This window comes from Pecten maximus, chromosome 10 (assembly GCF_902652985.1).
Source record: "Pecten maximus chromosome 10, xPecMax1.1, whole genome shotgun sequence".
NCBI lineage: Eukaryota > Metazoa > Mollusca > Bivalvia > Pectinida > Pectinidae > Pecten > Pecten maximus.
Genome location: NC_047024.1, coordinates 38,280,534 through 38,295,460, shown reverse-complemented (window position 1 = coordinate 38,295,460; position 14,927 = coordinate 38,280,534). Strand labels below are relative to the sequence as shown.

Sequence of the window (14,927 nt, the reverse complement as noted above, 5' to 3'; positions counted from 1 at the left end):
CAGCGAATAAAACGTCATTTCCTGTACATTTACTTCCGGTATTGACAGGTGCTGTGTGCCGAAATGGCTAACTTCATCTCTGTTTTATGTTCATTTTTGTTCCTTGCCACACTAGTTGCTGGATTTGAAACTGATCTGACAGTAGAGATTAATGCAGGGGCTCAGGATTGTTTCTACCAACATGTGAAAAAACCTGTTGGGATTGAGATTGAATATCAGGTAATCCGTCGTACGATACATCGTTGAAGTAGTGACAAAGCTGCAACATTTAACATGTGTAAGCTTACGTATAGCCAATCGGATGCTGACAAGTTGTTGACAAAATATGAAAATTCTTTATTTCTTATTCTGAATTCGAATTACGACACGTCACATTGGATAAGAATGAGTTTTCTTGAATGCTTTCTGAGATGGATAGCATCAGTCAAAATTTTCCTTTTGAGGAAGACCAGCTCTATTTAACGAGAGGGGGAGGAGTCGAGCTATCTGTTTATTTACATTGGCAACCACGCCCACTGTTCCCAATGACACGTTGGAAATTAGCGTTAATGCTTTAAGTAATATTTATCCAAGCAAAACAAAAGCATACATTATCCATGTACAGTAAAACATTACATTGTCGTTTTGAATTAGTTTACATCAGTTTTGGACTTTTGGCTTACTAGCTTCAAGGGGGGAAAATAGTTGGGGAACTTGCCTTCAATGCCTGCAAGAATGGAAAATCTTGAAGGAATATCAATGAAACTGGGGTCTGGTGTACAAAACTTAATGGGAGTGACAATGGTCTGCAGTATCATCAACATTTATTCTGACAACATATGTTGTTGAATAGAAATAAAAATTGGTTGGTTACAAGGGTGATAATGACTTTAAAAGGTGGCTGCCTTATATTCTAAGTTCCTATAGTCTGAGGCCTGAATAGTCCAAAAACTGGTATTAATGTTTTGTGATATATGTGTATTAATTTTATTATGTCCGTTATCTTAACATAACTTTCAAAGTAATTGTTCCTTTCTCATATTTAAGTTTTTTTTTTGTAGTCATTTGTTCATGTCATATTGTATTGTACAGCCTGTATTAGTTTGAATCTCATTGACAAAGCACATACAGTTTAGTCATTCGTGGTTCCTGAGGTTACATTACGGGTATATAAGGCTGGAGCATTAGTACAGCGGCCCTTCTCTCTTCTGATAGAGTCGGAAGCGGTCAGACATATCAAATGGTGAGCGATGATATAATGACAGAGGGAAGTTGTAGGCATAAGGGGTGGTGCGGACGCCAGGAGTTTGGCGAAAGCTTGTCAGGGTGCCGTTGATTGTACTGCGGGACAGGCGAGGGCTGATAAGTGACGACATCAATGTACTTTCAGTGTTAATGTAGTGTGTGTATAGTGTCATTCAATGTATTTTCTAACAAAGATGATAATAAGTTCTAATTCTGGATCTAGATCTGTTGTATAATCTTTGAAGTATCCTTGCAATGTTACGTTTCACATTTAGATTTGAAATATCCATTCTCTCTAGAGTTGTCATTCCTTTACTGTTAATTTTTTTTGTGCCAGATCTTTATCTATGAAGGTTTTCTTTTGCATTTGACATTAAATCTATAGTAAACTAATTACTGAAAAAGGATTTAAGTAACATTTTCGAGTAGTGCTGCCATAAAATTTTTTATCAACATGACTATACAACATGGATTATCAGGCCTTAGGATTCTACTTTCGGATTTCAGGGTATCACCATTTTAGTTATGTCATATGAGGATTTGAAGTAAACACAGCAAAACATTGAAAGGAAACCCTAGGTTAACCCTCTGACCCTGTACACATAGGGAAAGGGAAAGATAGATTCTAAGTGGTGCATATGGAGCAGCAGATCAATTTTGTCCCTTTAATTTCTCCTATAAAAATAATAAAATAATATGTAAAATATTACCTTTAAGTAGGATCCATGGTAGAAACTCCCTTCCCTGATTCTGCAGGGGACCACTTTAAGATCCCAAGTGGTGCCTATGGAGCAGCAGATCAATATTGTCCCTTTAATATAATATTCATTAAGCTGTAAATTTTGTTTTTAATGAACGGATATAATTGGTGACAAAAATAAACAATGTCACTATATTCATATATCTAAATTATTAAAGTTTTAAAGTATCTTAACTCCTGTTTACATAGGATTATCCTTCAGTTTACACGTTAGGTTCTCTGAAGATGTTTCTGTTTTGTTCATACCTGGACATCAGACAAGGATAGTTTAATATGGAGTATTGAAAATAGTTAAAATTATTTACTGTACCTTGGCAATAACCAAGGTAGTGGACGACAGTGTAAATTGTGACGCTGTATATCTGTGTAGATGAATTATATAAGATGGCCCTGAAATTAGTGTATTCAGTATATAAGTAAATCCATTCTTCTCTAATTCATGATCACTTACTGGGTAATATTTTTTCCTTTTCAGGTTATAGATGGTGGTGATCTAGACATCAGTTTTTATGTCCAGGCCCCAAATGGTCAAGTGCTGTTGTCTGATGTACAGAAATCTGATGCAGTTCACAAGTAAGACACTTTATTAGTCCTCTACCGGTGAAAACCAAGGGACTGTAAAGGTTTCCTCTCCGTCCATCTGTCAGTCTGTCCAATCAGTTTTCCGCACTTTTCTGTAGCAATATGAAGCATGCTAGTTAATGTTCATAACTCTGAGACTGCTTTTGAGAGAAAATAACAAGAAGATTTTTATGTTTATGAATAAGGACTTCCCTGTTAAGTCTATGTAAACTTCATTTCAGATATTTTATATTTATTCAGTTTCAATTTAGAGGCAATAAAAAAAAGGAAAATGGCATTACCAAAGTACTTGTAGTTGTGATACAAGAAGTACAATTCATTTTTGGAAGATTAGGATTTCAAAATATGTCTGTTTGATGTTTCAGGGTGGACGCTGGAGTAGCTGGAGATTATAAGATATGTTTTGATAACACCTTCAGTCACTTCAATGCTAAGGTCGTGTATTTTGAATTGATTTCTGATGATGAAGAAGAAGACGATGATGATGATGACAAAGACTGGAATTTTGCTAAAGAAGAATTGTCAGGATTAATTGATATGACCATTCAAGATTTTAAGGTACACTTATGTGTTGGTGATGCTAGAATTCTGACTAGAAATGTCGATATTCTGGGTGGGGCTTGTTTTGTTTGTAATCAAATTAGGTATGGAAATGTCGATATTCTGGGTGGGGCTTGTTTTGTTTGTAATCAAATTGGGTATGGAAATGTCGGTATTCTGACCGGGTATGGGGATTTGGTATTCTGAGGGGGTATGGGGATGTTGGTATTCTGTCTGAGTGTATTAGATGTGTTACTGACCATTTGAGTAGGATATTAGATGTGTTACTGACCATTTGAGTAGGATATTATTTGTGTTACTGACCATTTGAGTAGGGTATTATTTGTGTTACTGACCATTTGAGTAAGTATAAGTTGTGTTACTGACCATTTCAGTAAGGTATTATTTGTGTTACTGACCATTTAAGTAAGGACTAGGTATTGTTCTACTTACCATTGAAGTAAAGTATTGTGTTACTGACTACGTTACTCAGTCCTTGGTGGGATACCTGACAGCTTCGGCCATTTATATGTTTTTGTCAATGTTTCAGAAAAAGATGGAAACAATGAAGGACAATTTGGACAAATCTGCACAGATTCAACACATTTTAAAAAATTATGAAGCAAGGGATCGAAACACAGCTGAGGCAAGCTTCCAGCGAGTGAATTGGTTTTCTGGGATCCAGGTGTTTATAATGGTGTCTGTTGGTCTTACCCAGGTACTTCTCATACGTGGCCTGTTTGATGATAAGAGTAAGGTACATGGTGTTATGAAAGCCAGAACATAGCTTTGTAAGGTCATAGTTTGTTTAGGGTACCATACATGTAATCAGTGCTGTGACATAATATATTTTTTTTTTCAGATTTTAAACTGTTGTTTAATCAAAATGTTAATTGTTGTGATCAATTTAACCAAGGTGTTGCCAGATAGATTGATGAATAGTTCCTCAATTTTTCAGTTTTTGTTAAATAAAGAAAATATTATTTGCCAAAATCTCCAATTCTGAGTAAAAAAATTCTCTTGACATTTTATGTAAGTTGTACGGCTGTAGTCAGTGAGACACTGTCACAGAATGGCCTTTGATGGGTAAATTTAAGGTTTTTGGTTGAGGGTGTAGAATAGAAATGTTATTTTTGATACAGCTACAAGGTAATTGGGTGTTTTTTTTCGGATCTTTTCATATGTTTCCGTCATTGTGGTGGATTGTCTAGTAGTTATATCAGCATTAATTAATTTACTTCAAATTACAAATTGAAATTAAAAGTAATTAGTCATAGTATTATTTCAACATCAGGTATTTCAACCATAGTTATTTTTAGAAACTGAGACACTTATTTCTAAATACCTTTTCATTATTGTCAAAATTGTAATGTCTAAAATCATAACTTGAAAAAAATGCAAGTTATCTAAAGCTTAATTCATTTTGAAATGATTCTAACATCCATATCAATTTCTCAGTCCTTTTATTATTATACAAGAAGGTAAATCAAAATTTAGGATACAGTGTATGTGCAGTATTTTCAACAGATGTATGAAGTGACTTTGTACTGGTAAAAAGTCGCTAAAAGTAACATCTAGTCAAGTTAACAACGATTTTCCTATTAATGTAATGATACAGTACTGTAAATATATGTCCTTTTATGTTAAATTTTTGTCAAATTCTTTTCAAAGAACACGATCATGCTATTACCGTGTAAGTCTTGTACTACTAGAGCGTTCTATGACTGCTGTTAATTAGTGATGAATGGATGTTTATGAAATGTATTTTTATAGTGAGAGAGAGTGAAGGGTTTACTGGAGTGTAAAGGTATAAAAGGCATTATTTTATTCATCTTGTGCACATATTTTGAGTTGTTGTAGACGTTCAGTTAGATCTCAATGATATTGTCCCAGTCTTCAGATTCTAGATGGTGAGTACTGGTACTTATTAAAACCTAGCCATTTTTAGATGAGTTTCCATGTGTAACCCAGAAGTCATTCCATAATATTCCTATCCCCAAAGTTATACATAAATGTTGTTTTCCCTATTGCACCCCTCCTACTGTTTCTTAATGATCACTCACCTTAATATGGATGGTTTTTGTGTCGCCTTTGAAAAAGGAGACATATCGGTATTACTTTTCGGCTGCGTCGGTGTCGGTGTCGGCATCGTCCGGAAAATGGTTTTCGTGCGATAACTTTAGTAGTTTAGAACGGATTAATTCGAAACTTCATGGGAAGGTTCATTACCATGATAGCTCGGACAAGTTCAATAACCAAAATTATTCGCACCTTTTTAAAAGAGTTATAGCCCTTTAATTTTTTGCGAAAATGGTTTCCACTCAATAACTTGAATAATTATTACAGGATTAATTTGAAACTTCATGGGAAGGTTCGTTACCATAATACTGTGGACAAGTTCGTTAACCAAATTTATTTGCACCATTTTAAAAGAGTTATGGCCCTTTAATTTTTTGCGAAAATGGTTTCCTCTCAATAACTTGAATAATTATTACTGGATTAATTTGAAACTGCATGGGAAGGTTCGTTACCATAATACTGTGGACAAGTTCGTTAACCAAATTTATTCGGACCTTTTTAAAAGAGTTATAGCCCTTTAATTTTTTTTGCGAAAATAGAATGTTCGTTACCATAATACTGTGGACAAGTTTGTTATTGTTTTTAGGTCATCTGACCCGAAGGGTCAGGATGACCTATAGCCATCGTGCTTCGTCCGTCGTCGTCCGCCGTCCGCCGTGCGCCGTCAGCCGTCCGCCGTCCGCCGTCCGTAAACTTTTCACATTTCAATCTTCTTCTCAAGTTCCAGCAGTGGGATTAAGCTGAAACTTGCAAGAAATGATCCTGAGATGGTCCTGACCAAGTGTTGTTATTTTTCGGGTCGGTCCGAAATTCAAGATGGCCGCCATAGCCGCCATTTTGAAAACACATTTTAAACTTCTTCTCAAGTTCCACCAGTGCTATTGAACTGAAACTTGCCTGAAATGATCCTGAGATGGTCCTGACCAAGTGTTGTTATTTTTCAGGTCGGTCCGAAATCCAAGATGGCCGCAATAGCCGCCATTTTGAAAAACACATTTTAAACTTCTTCTCAAGTTCCAACAGTGCTGTTGGGCTCAAACTTGCTAGAAATGATCCTGAGATGATCCCCACCAAATGTTGTTATTTTTCGGGCCGATTCGAAATCCAAGATGGCCGCCATCTTGAAAAACACATTTTAAACTTCTTCTCAAGTTCCACCTGTGCTATTGAGCTGAAACTTGCCTGAAATGATCCTGATATGATCCTGACCAAGTGTTATTATTTTCGGGCCGATTCAAAAATCCAATATGGCCGCCATAGCCGCCATCTTGAAAAACACATTTTAAACTTCTTCTCAAGTTCCACCAGTGCTATTGAACTGAAACTTGCCTGAAATGATCCTGAGATGGTCCTGACCAAGTGTTGTTATTTTTCGGGCCGATTCGAAATCCAAGATGGCCGCCATAGCCGCCATCTTGAAAAACACATTTTAAACTTCTTCTCAAGTTCCACCAGTGCTGTTGGGCTGAAACTTGCTTAAAATGATCCGGAGATGATCCCGGTCAAGTGTTGTTATTTTTCAGGTCAGTCCGAAATCCAAGATGGCCGCCATAACCACCATCTTGAAAAACAGATTTTAAACTTTTTCTCAAGTTCCACCTGTGCTGTTGGGCTGAAACTTGCCTGAAATGTTCCTGAGATGATCCCAGCCAAGTGTTGTAATTTCTTAGATTTTTCTGAAATCAAAGATGGCCACCATATCCGCCATCTTGAAAAACACATTTTAAACTTCTTCTCCAGTTCCATTGGTGCCATTGAGCTTGAAATTGGTGAGGATGTTCAGGATGGAGGGCCAATAAAGTGTTGTTATATTTTCGGCCTCGTAAAAACTTTGACATGGCAGCAATGGCGGCCATTTTGTAACATGATTGCGCAATCATGGTTTTTCTGAACAACACCTATTTCAAACTTCTTCTCAAATTCCACCAGTGGAATTCAGCTCTAAATTATCCTTAGATGGTCCAGACCAAGTGTTGTTATTTATCGGGTCGGTCAGAAATCCAAGAAGGCCACCATGGCCAACAGTGCCACTATATACTTGCTACAGAGAATACATACTACAATAATATAAGGGTTTTAATTTAGAGTCAGATGACCGTTTAGGCCCCTGGGCCTCTTGTTTTTTATTCAAGTCCTAATTTTAAAGAGTTATGACCCTTTAATTATTCGCATACACAGGCGACACCTCCACTTCCGTGGAATTCTTGTTACTGCTGTAAACCTTTGTAATATCTGATTGTGTGTGGGGTAATTAACACTATGTCATCAAAGTTTTTAACACATTTGGCTGAATTTTGTAATTTAAAGAAAAAATACTCGTGAATTGTGAAGATGAGTGTGAGTATTATGAGATTATGAACACACCCTGTATAATCACTGTCAGAGAAAGGGATTTTACTTCTTTTACTGTTATGAAGCCTTATAATAATAATACTCTTTTCAAATTCAAACACCAAAAAATGTCCAAAGAACAATTTGTCTCTGTGACTGCTTTATTTTTATTCATTCCTTGTTATTATCATTGTTTTAATATACACTAGGTAAAAGTACATGAAAAGACTTTGGGTTTTAAGGTTTGAACCTATAATTCATCTTTAGGTATAGGTGTACTGTGTAATTCCATTTATTTCTTGTGATATTTTTATGGTAAATTGCACTCTCTGATAAAGTAGTATTCTGATACAGAATAATTACTCTAGTAAAATATACAATAGATATATACGAGTTTGTTACCTAGAACAATGAACTATGAAAGTTACTTCCCTTTATAGCTGTCTGTGATCAAACAAATGTGGACGGGGTGAACATCTTTGTTATTAATATATTTATTTACCTAGAATGTGTAAAGAAGAATGTATGAAGTGTCTAATTTATATGTGGCCTGCTTAAACTGGCTGTCAGAAATCCATACCATAATTATGTGATGGAGTATTATCACTGAAGGACACACCATATCTATGCAAGTTTTGCCATTTGTGGCGATTATTTAAAGTGCTTCTTTTTGTAGTGTTAGAACTTTACTGTTTTGCTATTGTTAGATATTTAGTTTAATTTCAACTCTATAGACCACACCAATACTGAAGTCCTAAGATGGCTTGTTTAAAGGCTTTATTACGCAATATAATATACATTTACATATAATTAGATCAAGTTGAACATACATTCAGATTAAGTTGAATGTTTAGATAAAGTAGGAACATAGGTATTTGAAATCATCCTGCATAAGCTGTATACTGCTAATTTGCTGTTAGCTGGTCAGCAATCGACTGTTATGGTTTATCTATAATACAGTTTGTCCATGGTTCCACCATGACAGAAAAAAACACACACTGTAACCCTAGGGCTTGTATTTAGTCAGCATATATAGCCCACAAGTCACTTGTTTTGTTATCTTAGTCAGAGGCAAACTACAAACTAGAACAGTTTCTTTAAAATTAAATTTTCTTTTGGTTGAAATACAGTTTTCAAGGGTTCTGATTTTCATTTGAAAAAAATATACAGTTAACAAATATTAAATGAAGTTTGTTATACAAAGACCTAATATTCAATCACTAATAATTCTAATACTAATATCAAGGTTGTATCGAATGAAAAAAAGCTTTTATTGTAGATATATCTATATAGCGATGTTGTTACAGTTATCTGTATTGTTTTTGTTAAGACCTACAGTCCGGTACATAGAGACCAGGTATTGACAAGCCATGGTGGGAATTATATGGCTATAGTGAGTACATAGTTTATATTATTGCCTGCTATTGGTATCGGTTACATCCTTTGAACAGAGTGACCACATGCATGTCGCACGCACAGGAGGCCGTCCTTAAATGACCTTAGCTGTTCATAGGACGTAAACAAAATAAACCAAACTAAGCCAAACCTTTGAACGGAATAAATACCTGTCGAATCTCCTGGGAATGTAGCATCCGGATTACTTCAATAAATTTAGACTTTCCAGAGTTTTCCAGCTTTGATACCTTGACAGCTTAGACTGTAGACTGATATACCTATAGAAACATACTGTATGTCACATTTGAAGAATGAATCCTCACAGTTATAGACTAGCATAAGTTTAATACAGCATAAAAAGAGAATTTGGAATATGGAGCTTTTTTAACTGTATTCACATATAATGTGCCACAGAGCGTTTATGTGTGTTTGTGTTCCTGTCCTGTCTATTCCAATATTACATGTGTATATCCTCGGGCCAGGCCCATGGTATTTTTGCCAATTTCACAGCATATATACAGGTGTATAATTTTTTGAATTTGATGATAAAAAAAACCCAACATAAATCTACGACTGCTATGATTTTTACTCGTGATTATTGACCTTTTTATCAGTGATTTAACTTAGGTGATTAACTTAGCAGGTACAGCCAGTTTATTTTCCTAACAGTTGGCTATTTATATGCCTATACTGCAGCACATTTGTAGAAGAATAAATCGAGACTAGTACCTGTGTTCAAGTATATGAGAGTGATGTGATGTTATTTATGTTTGAGAGTTTGTTACGGTGACTTGGAACTTTGCCAGGCTTGAATGTGTTTAGAAATATTTTGGTGTGATTCTTTGACCAAATGTCCCGTCAAAATTCAAATAGATATGCAATCATGACTATGCCTTTATTAACCAGTTGTTGAACAAATATACATGACGAATGAACAATAAAATGTATGAACAAATTATTTTTCTTGCACTTCAATTTTTCAGTGAATTTTATCACAGAAACACAAATTCTGAACCCACAGTCCATATTATACAGCAGGGTTGGAAATTTGTGCCAAGTTCCTGTGCTTTTAAAACACCCATGAACAGTGTCTGTATACATGTGGATGGAAGCTTCTAAAAAGTAATTAAATGGTATTTACTCTTTCAACCGATTCTTATGGTGGTCATGTGTGCTGTGTAATTTTGATTTCCATTGATTATCATGGCAGTTAATTCCCATTTAAGGTCAGAAGTACAGAAGCTTTCTTTGTTCAGCTGAAATTACGGATAAGTAGTGAATCTCCAGTCAGCCGAAATTACTGTTTAAGTTTTTACATGACTATTGAGTCTCCAGTCAGGCTCACAGGTACTTGGGGTCAGGAACTAAAGTATTAATCAAATTGTCTAATTTTAATTGGTAACATAATTTCTTGTCTATTTACACAACATTAGAATCGATTAAAGCGCTTTTAAATTTACACCCGTTTTTTTTGGTTGTTATAATATAGAGTAAAACTTAAACATATAATGCTTTGTAGTTCAGTTTATCAATTCCTAAAATTAATGATTTTTTTTTCATTTTGACGTAGGAGTTGTTCCCCTTCAATAACATAATCGTTTTAAGTTTGTAACGCCGCTACTCAAAAAATATTTAGGGGCATTTTATATCTTGAAAAAAAAAAGAAAAAACAACTTTTGACCGGTTTATGACTGAGACGACTAAAGTGTAGGCAAAAACTGAAGAAGACCACTACTACCCGGCATGTAGTCATACTCGCTCAAGGAAATCGGATCCGAAAATTGGGACTCCTGTTACATGGTCTTTGGGTCAGTCTGTTCACAATTAAGCTCTTAGAACAAAAACACAAGTTTAATTCTCATGAAGTTCTTGAAACTTCCTTCAGATAGTCCAACTTGTCCTGTTTAGTAGCCATTTTCCTGGGTTTCTCAGCTCCTCTCATCTCCCCCTATATATAATTTCCATTGCACAGTAGGCGGTCGATAGTAGCCATATGCATTCATGCTCCTTTTCACTCTGACATATCTTTTGTTCTTTAATCAGAAGGTCCATTTTCTTCTCTGTCTCTTTCTTGGCTATTGAGCAACAAGTAGCAGTTATCAGAAACCGCTACCTTTATGTAATCTTGGACCAAGACAATTAAAGCCCATCTTTCCCGTCAGCCTTTGTCTTGTGATGATCATCCCGTGCCATATTTTTCCTTTTGAGAATGCGTCCTCGCCCTAAAGAGGAAGTGATGAAGCCATACGCATTTGGAAATTAACAAACGCAGAGTTTTTTTTAGCTCACCTGGTCCAATTGACTTCTTCTGAACTGCTGATCAGAATTTAACCAAATTTGGTAGGAAGCATCCATAGGTCGGTGGGATTCAAATTAATACAAATTATGGTGCTGACCCCCAGGGACCCTAGAGGCGGGGCCAAAAGGGTTCCATTTGGCAATATTGATATTAACGACTTCTTCTCTGGACCAAAGCAATGTAGTACAGTGATATCACAGCAGTAACACCCCTAGGTGGGTGGGATTCAAATTTATACAAATGATATGGCTGACCCCACAGGGGCCTTAAGGGCGGGGCCAAAAGGGGGGCCATTTTGCAATATTGATATTAACGACTTCTTCTCTGGACCTAATCAATGTATGATATTGATATTTCAGTGGTAGCATCCGTAGGTTGCTGGGATTCAGATTTATACACATGATGGGGCTGACCCCCCAGGAGCCTTAGGGATGGGGCCAAAAGGGGCTCCATTTGGCAATATTGATATTAACGACTTCTTCTCTGGACCTAAGCAATGTATGACATTGATATTTCAGTGGTAGCTTCCCAAGGTGGCTGTGATTCAAATTTATACAAATGATGGGGCTGACCCGCCAGGGGCCTGATGGGCGGGCCAAAAGGGGTTAATTTGGCAATATTGATATCAACGACTTCTTCTCTGGACCTAAGCAATGTATGACATTGATATTTCAGCAGTAACATCCCTAGGTGGGTGGGATTCAAATTTATACATATGATAGGGCTGAGGGTGTGGCCAAAAGGGGTCAATTTGACTATATTGCTATAAAGGACTTTTTTTGCATTTTTGAAACTATTAAGATCAAGAGATGAACATAATCCTGATGTAAAAATCAGCTCAAGGGTCTTTCCCCACCCCAAGGGACTTAATAATAGCTAGGTGTCTTTAAACACAATGATGTTGAGTCTTGACTTCGTTTCTAGGTTATATCTTTGAAGCAGTTGAGATCGTCACCCTATAATCATACATAGACAATGAAGCATTGTTAGAGATTAACAAATATAACATGAACATTATATTTATGTTTGCTGAAATAAACCAGGTGAGCGATACAGGCCCTCTCTCCCTCTTGTTTTAAATATAAACATACATTTACATTCTGTGTTGCCTATATGTATAGTTAGTAAACAAACTTGTAGTAATGAGACTGTGTACTACAATTACAGAGATTCAGTCAGTGTACAAAACAAAGCAACTTCACAATGTTACGACACTAAAACTTCATTTAAAAAAGTAGTTATCACAAATATATAATAAGCGCTTTTTTAGATACGACATTACCAAAGTCAACGTCGTCACACTCACATGGGCTCGTTGAGAAATGCAAGCCACGACAATATTATAAAAGTTCAGTATCTATCTATTGGATTTTAGTGTTGTGGTTATTCACTAATGTCAAAGGGCGCCCTTACTCCACAATATGAAACCGAGCCCCTGTGAAATTGAGCAGCGTCTGCTAAGATAGCGACACTGATCGACTGGGTAGACATGAAATCTGTTTCGAACGAAATATTCTTGGAATCGTTTTCACTTGCTGTCAAGACGACCTTTCATTAGAAATCTAAGAACTGGTGTTCTGAAAATAAAGTAAATTCAGTCGATAGAAACATAAGCGTTTCCAAGAAATACTCCAGTCTATCCGGTGCAGTATTCGTTCAACGCCGCATCGCTTCTAAATCGCTTTCTATCAAAAGGAGGTTTACACCAACACACACTGAATTACGACACACTAATGATCATATCAGTTGTAAGGATGTCAAATGATATAAATTTCGTTCATACTGTATCAAATGGGGTATGTAGGACACAATAATGCTCAATAAGAAAACATTTGTAACGGAACGTGTTCATGATTAGTCAACTGTAACATTAACGACAGTTTTGATACCGACATATTAAGCATCATCATCCAAGAGAGCAGAACTTAGGTAAAAGTCACCCAACACTGTTTTGTTTGTAGGGATTTGACATCATCATAACAGCCAGGTTCATTTGAGACGGGTGTCAAGGAGCCACCACCATTCATTTTCATATGAGGACGGGTATCAAGGAGCCACCAACATCCAGGTTCATATGAGGACGGGTGTCAAGGAGACACCACCAGTCAGGGACATATGAGGACGAATGACAAGGAGCCATCAACAGCCATGGTCATTCGAGGACGGATGTGAAGGAGACACCAAGACACCACCATTATGGACTTATGAGGCCGGGTGATAAGGAGACAACCACCATTCAGGGTCATTTGAGGAAGGATATTAAGGAGACACCAACAGCCTCGGTAATTTGAGGACGGGTGTCAAGGAGACAACCACCATTCAGGCCCCTATGAGGACGGTTATCAAGGAGTCACTCCGAGAAGGAAACACAGTGTATAATGACAGAGCAGTGATGAAGGAAGGAAATAATTATGATCCAGAATGTTGCAATGAGGACAGCAGATATATTTTGGTCTCTACAATGTCCCACTAATAGAAGTCCTGCTTTGTCAAAACCAGATAATGTCACTTTCTCAAATTAAAAACAAGGGATAGGGGATCACGTTAAACACCGGACACGCTTAACTTCAAACCACAGTAGGACTACATAACACATTGTATTTCGTATTTCCAATCATAATGCTGTCCTTACAACTGAACCTGCGGCAATATAATCTGTAAGTTTAAACTCCAGACTTTTGTCATCAAAGTTATGAAACACAAACATTTATCTATATCGGTAGTTAACAAAGCGTTACACCAAACCCAGTTTAAAATATTGATAGGGAGACCAATATTCTACTTTATAGGCAGAAACATACACTGCCCTCCAAAAGTCCTGTTACAATTATTATGTAAAATACAGCGAAGTTAATCTCGAAGTCTTTATTACAATTTGTTAGAATCATAACTTTTAATGATGTTTTAGTTCACGATTTCAAATGTGATTTTTCAACAATGTATATGTTTTGTTACAACGGAAAGCCTTAAAATTCACATTCTGGAAATATCTCTCTTTGTTTAATATAAATTTCAAAAATGCATTCTTACATTTTTTTTCGCTGTTAATCAGTTAAACAATTACTTTTATTTGTGTCAGTAAAAAAAAAAACCATTTTTATTCATTTTTGAACAAATAATTCGCAATCGTCATTTACAAATGGACTATCTTACGGATATTGCAACACTTTTTCTCAAATTTTGATGGCTAGCTATCCTATTTTAACGTTCCAAGTGTAACAGAACTTTTGGAGGGCAGTGCATATAACACATAATACATGGTTCTGCCAATAGGTGAAGAATTATACACGTTCGTAGCATTGTTGCCACCTAAAAAGCATAGTTCAGTAATATGTTATCCGGTTTTGATTGGAATAAATAAATACCCATGCACTGTATAGTCCACTGTACACATCTCCCATTTGATACATTTGCTAAATTCAAACCTTATTATAAGTTTCGGTAAAAATATCATTTGTTTCCGTTTTTTGCATATTTTCAGCGTGTATATTGTTTTTAGCTCAATTATGATATACTGCGTGGCCCTTCATGTTTTGTAGACGATACAGATATCTAAAAGTACTATACTATGCGAGTTACGGCCCGGGGCAGACCCATAGCCTTCCACACAGTGAAAACGTTATAACAGGCAGGGATAGCGCTGTCCACTAGTTACGAAAGAGCTATAATCGTACTTCATTGATAGGCATTTTTAATGAACATGTTTCCATTTGATGT

The 14,927-nt window shown here is 36.2% G+C and overlaps 1 protein-coding gene across 1 annotated transcript; it reads left to right on the top strand.

The window, feature by feature from the left end:
* Nucleotides 1–38: 38 nt before the first annotated feature.
* On the top strand, nucleotides 39–5,477 carry LOC117335369 (transmembrane emp24 domain-containing protein 1-like). The gene is made up of 4 exons (XM_033895321.1): nucleotides 39–219; nucleotides 2,460–2,557; nucleotides 2,932–3,124; nucleotides 3,657–5,477. The coding sequence occupies exons 1-4, from the start codon at nucleotides 64–66 to the stop codon at nucleotides 3,891–3,893; spliced, it is 684 nt and encodes a 227-aa protein (XP_033751212.1). The 5' UTR covers nucleotides 39–63; the 3' UTR covers nucleotides 3,894–5,477.
* Nucleotides 5,478–14,927: the final 9,450 nt, after the last annotated feature.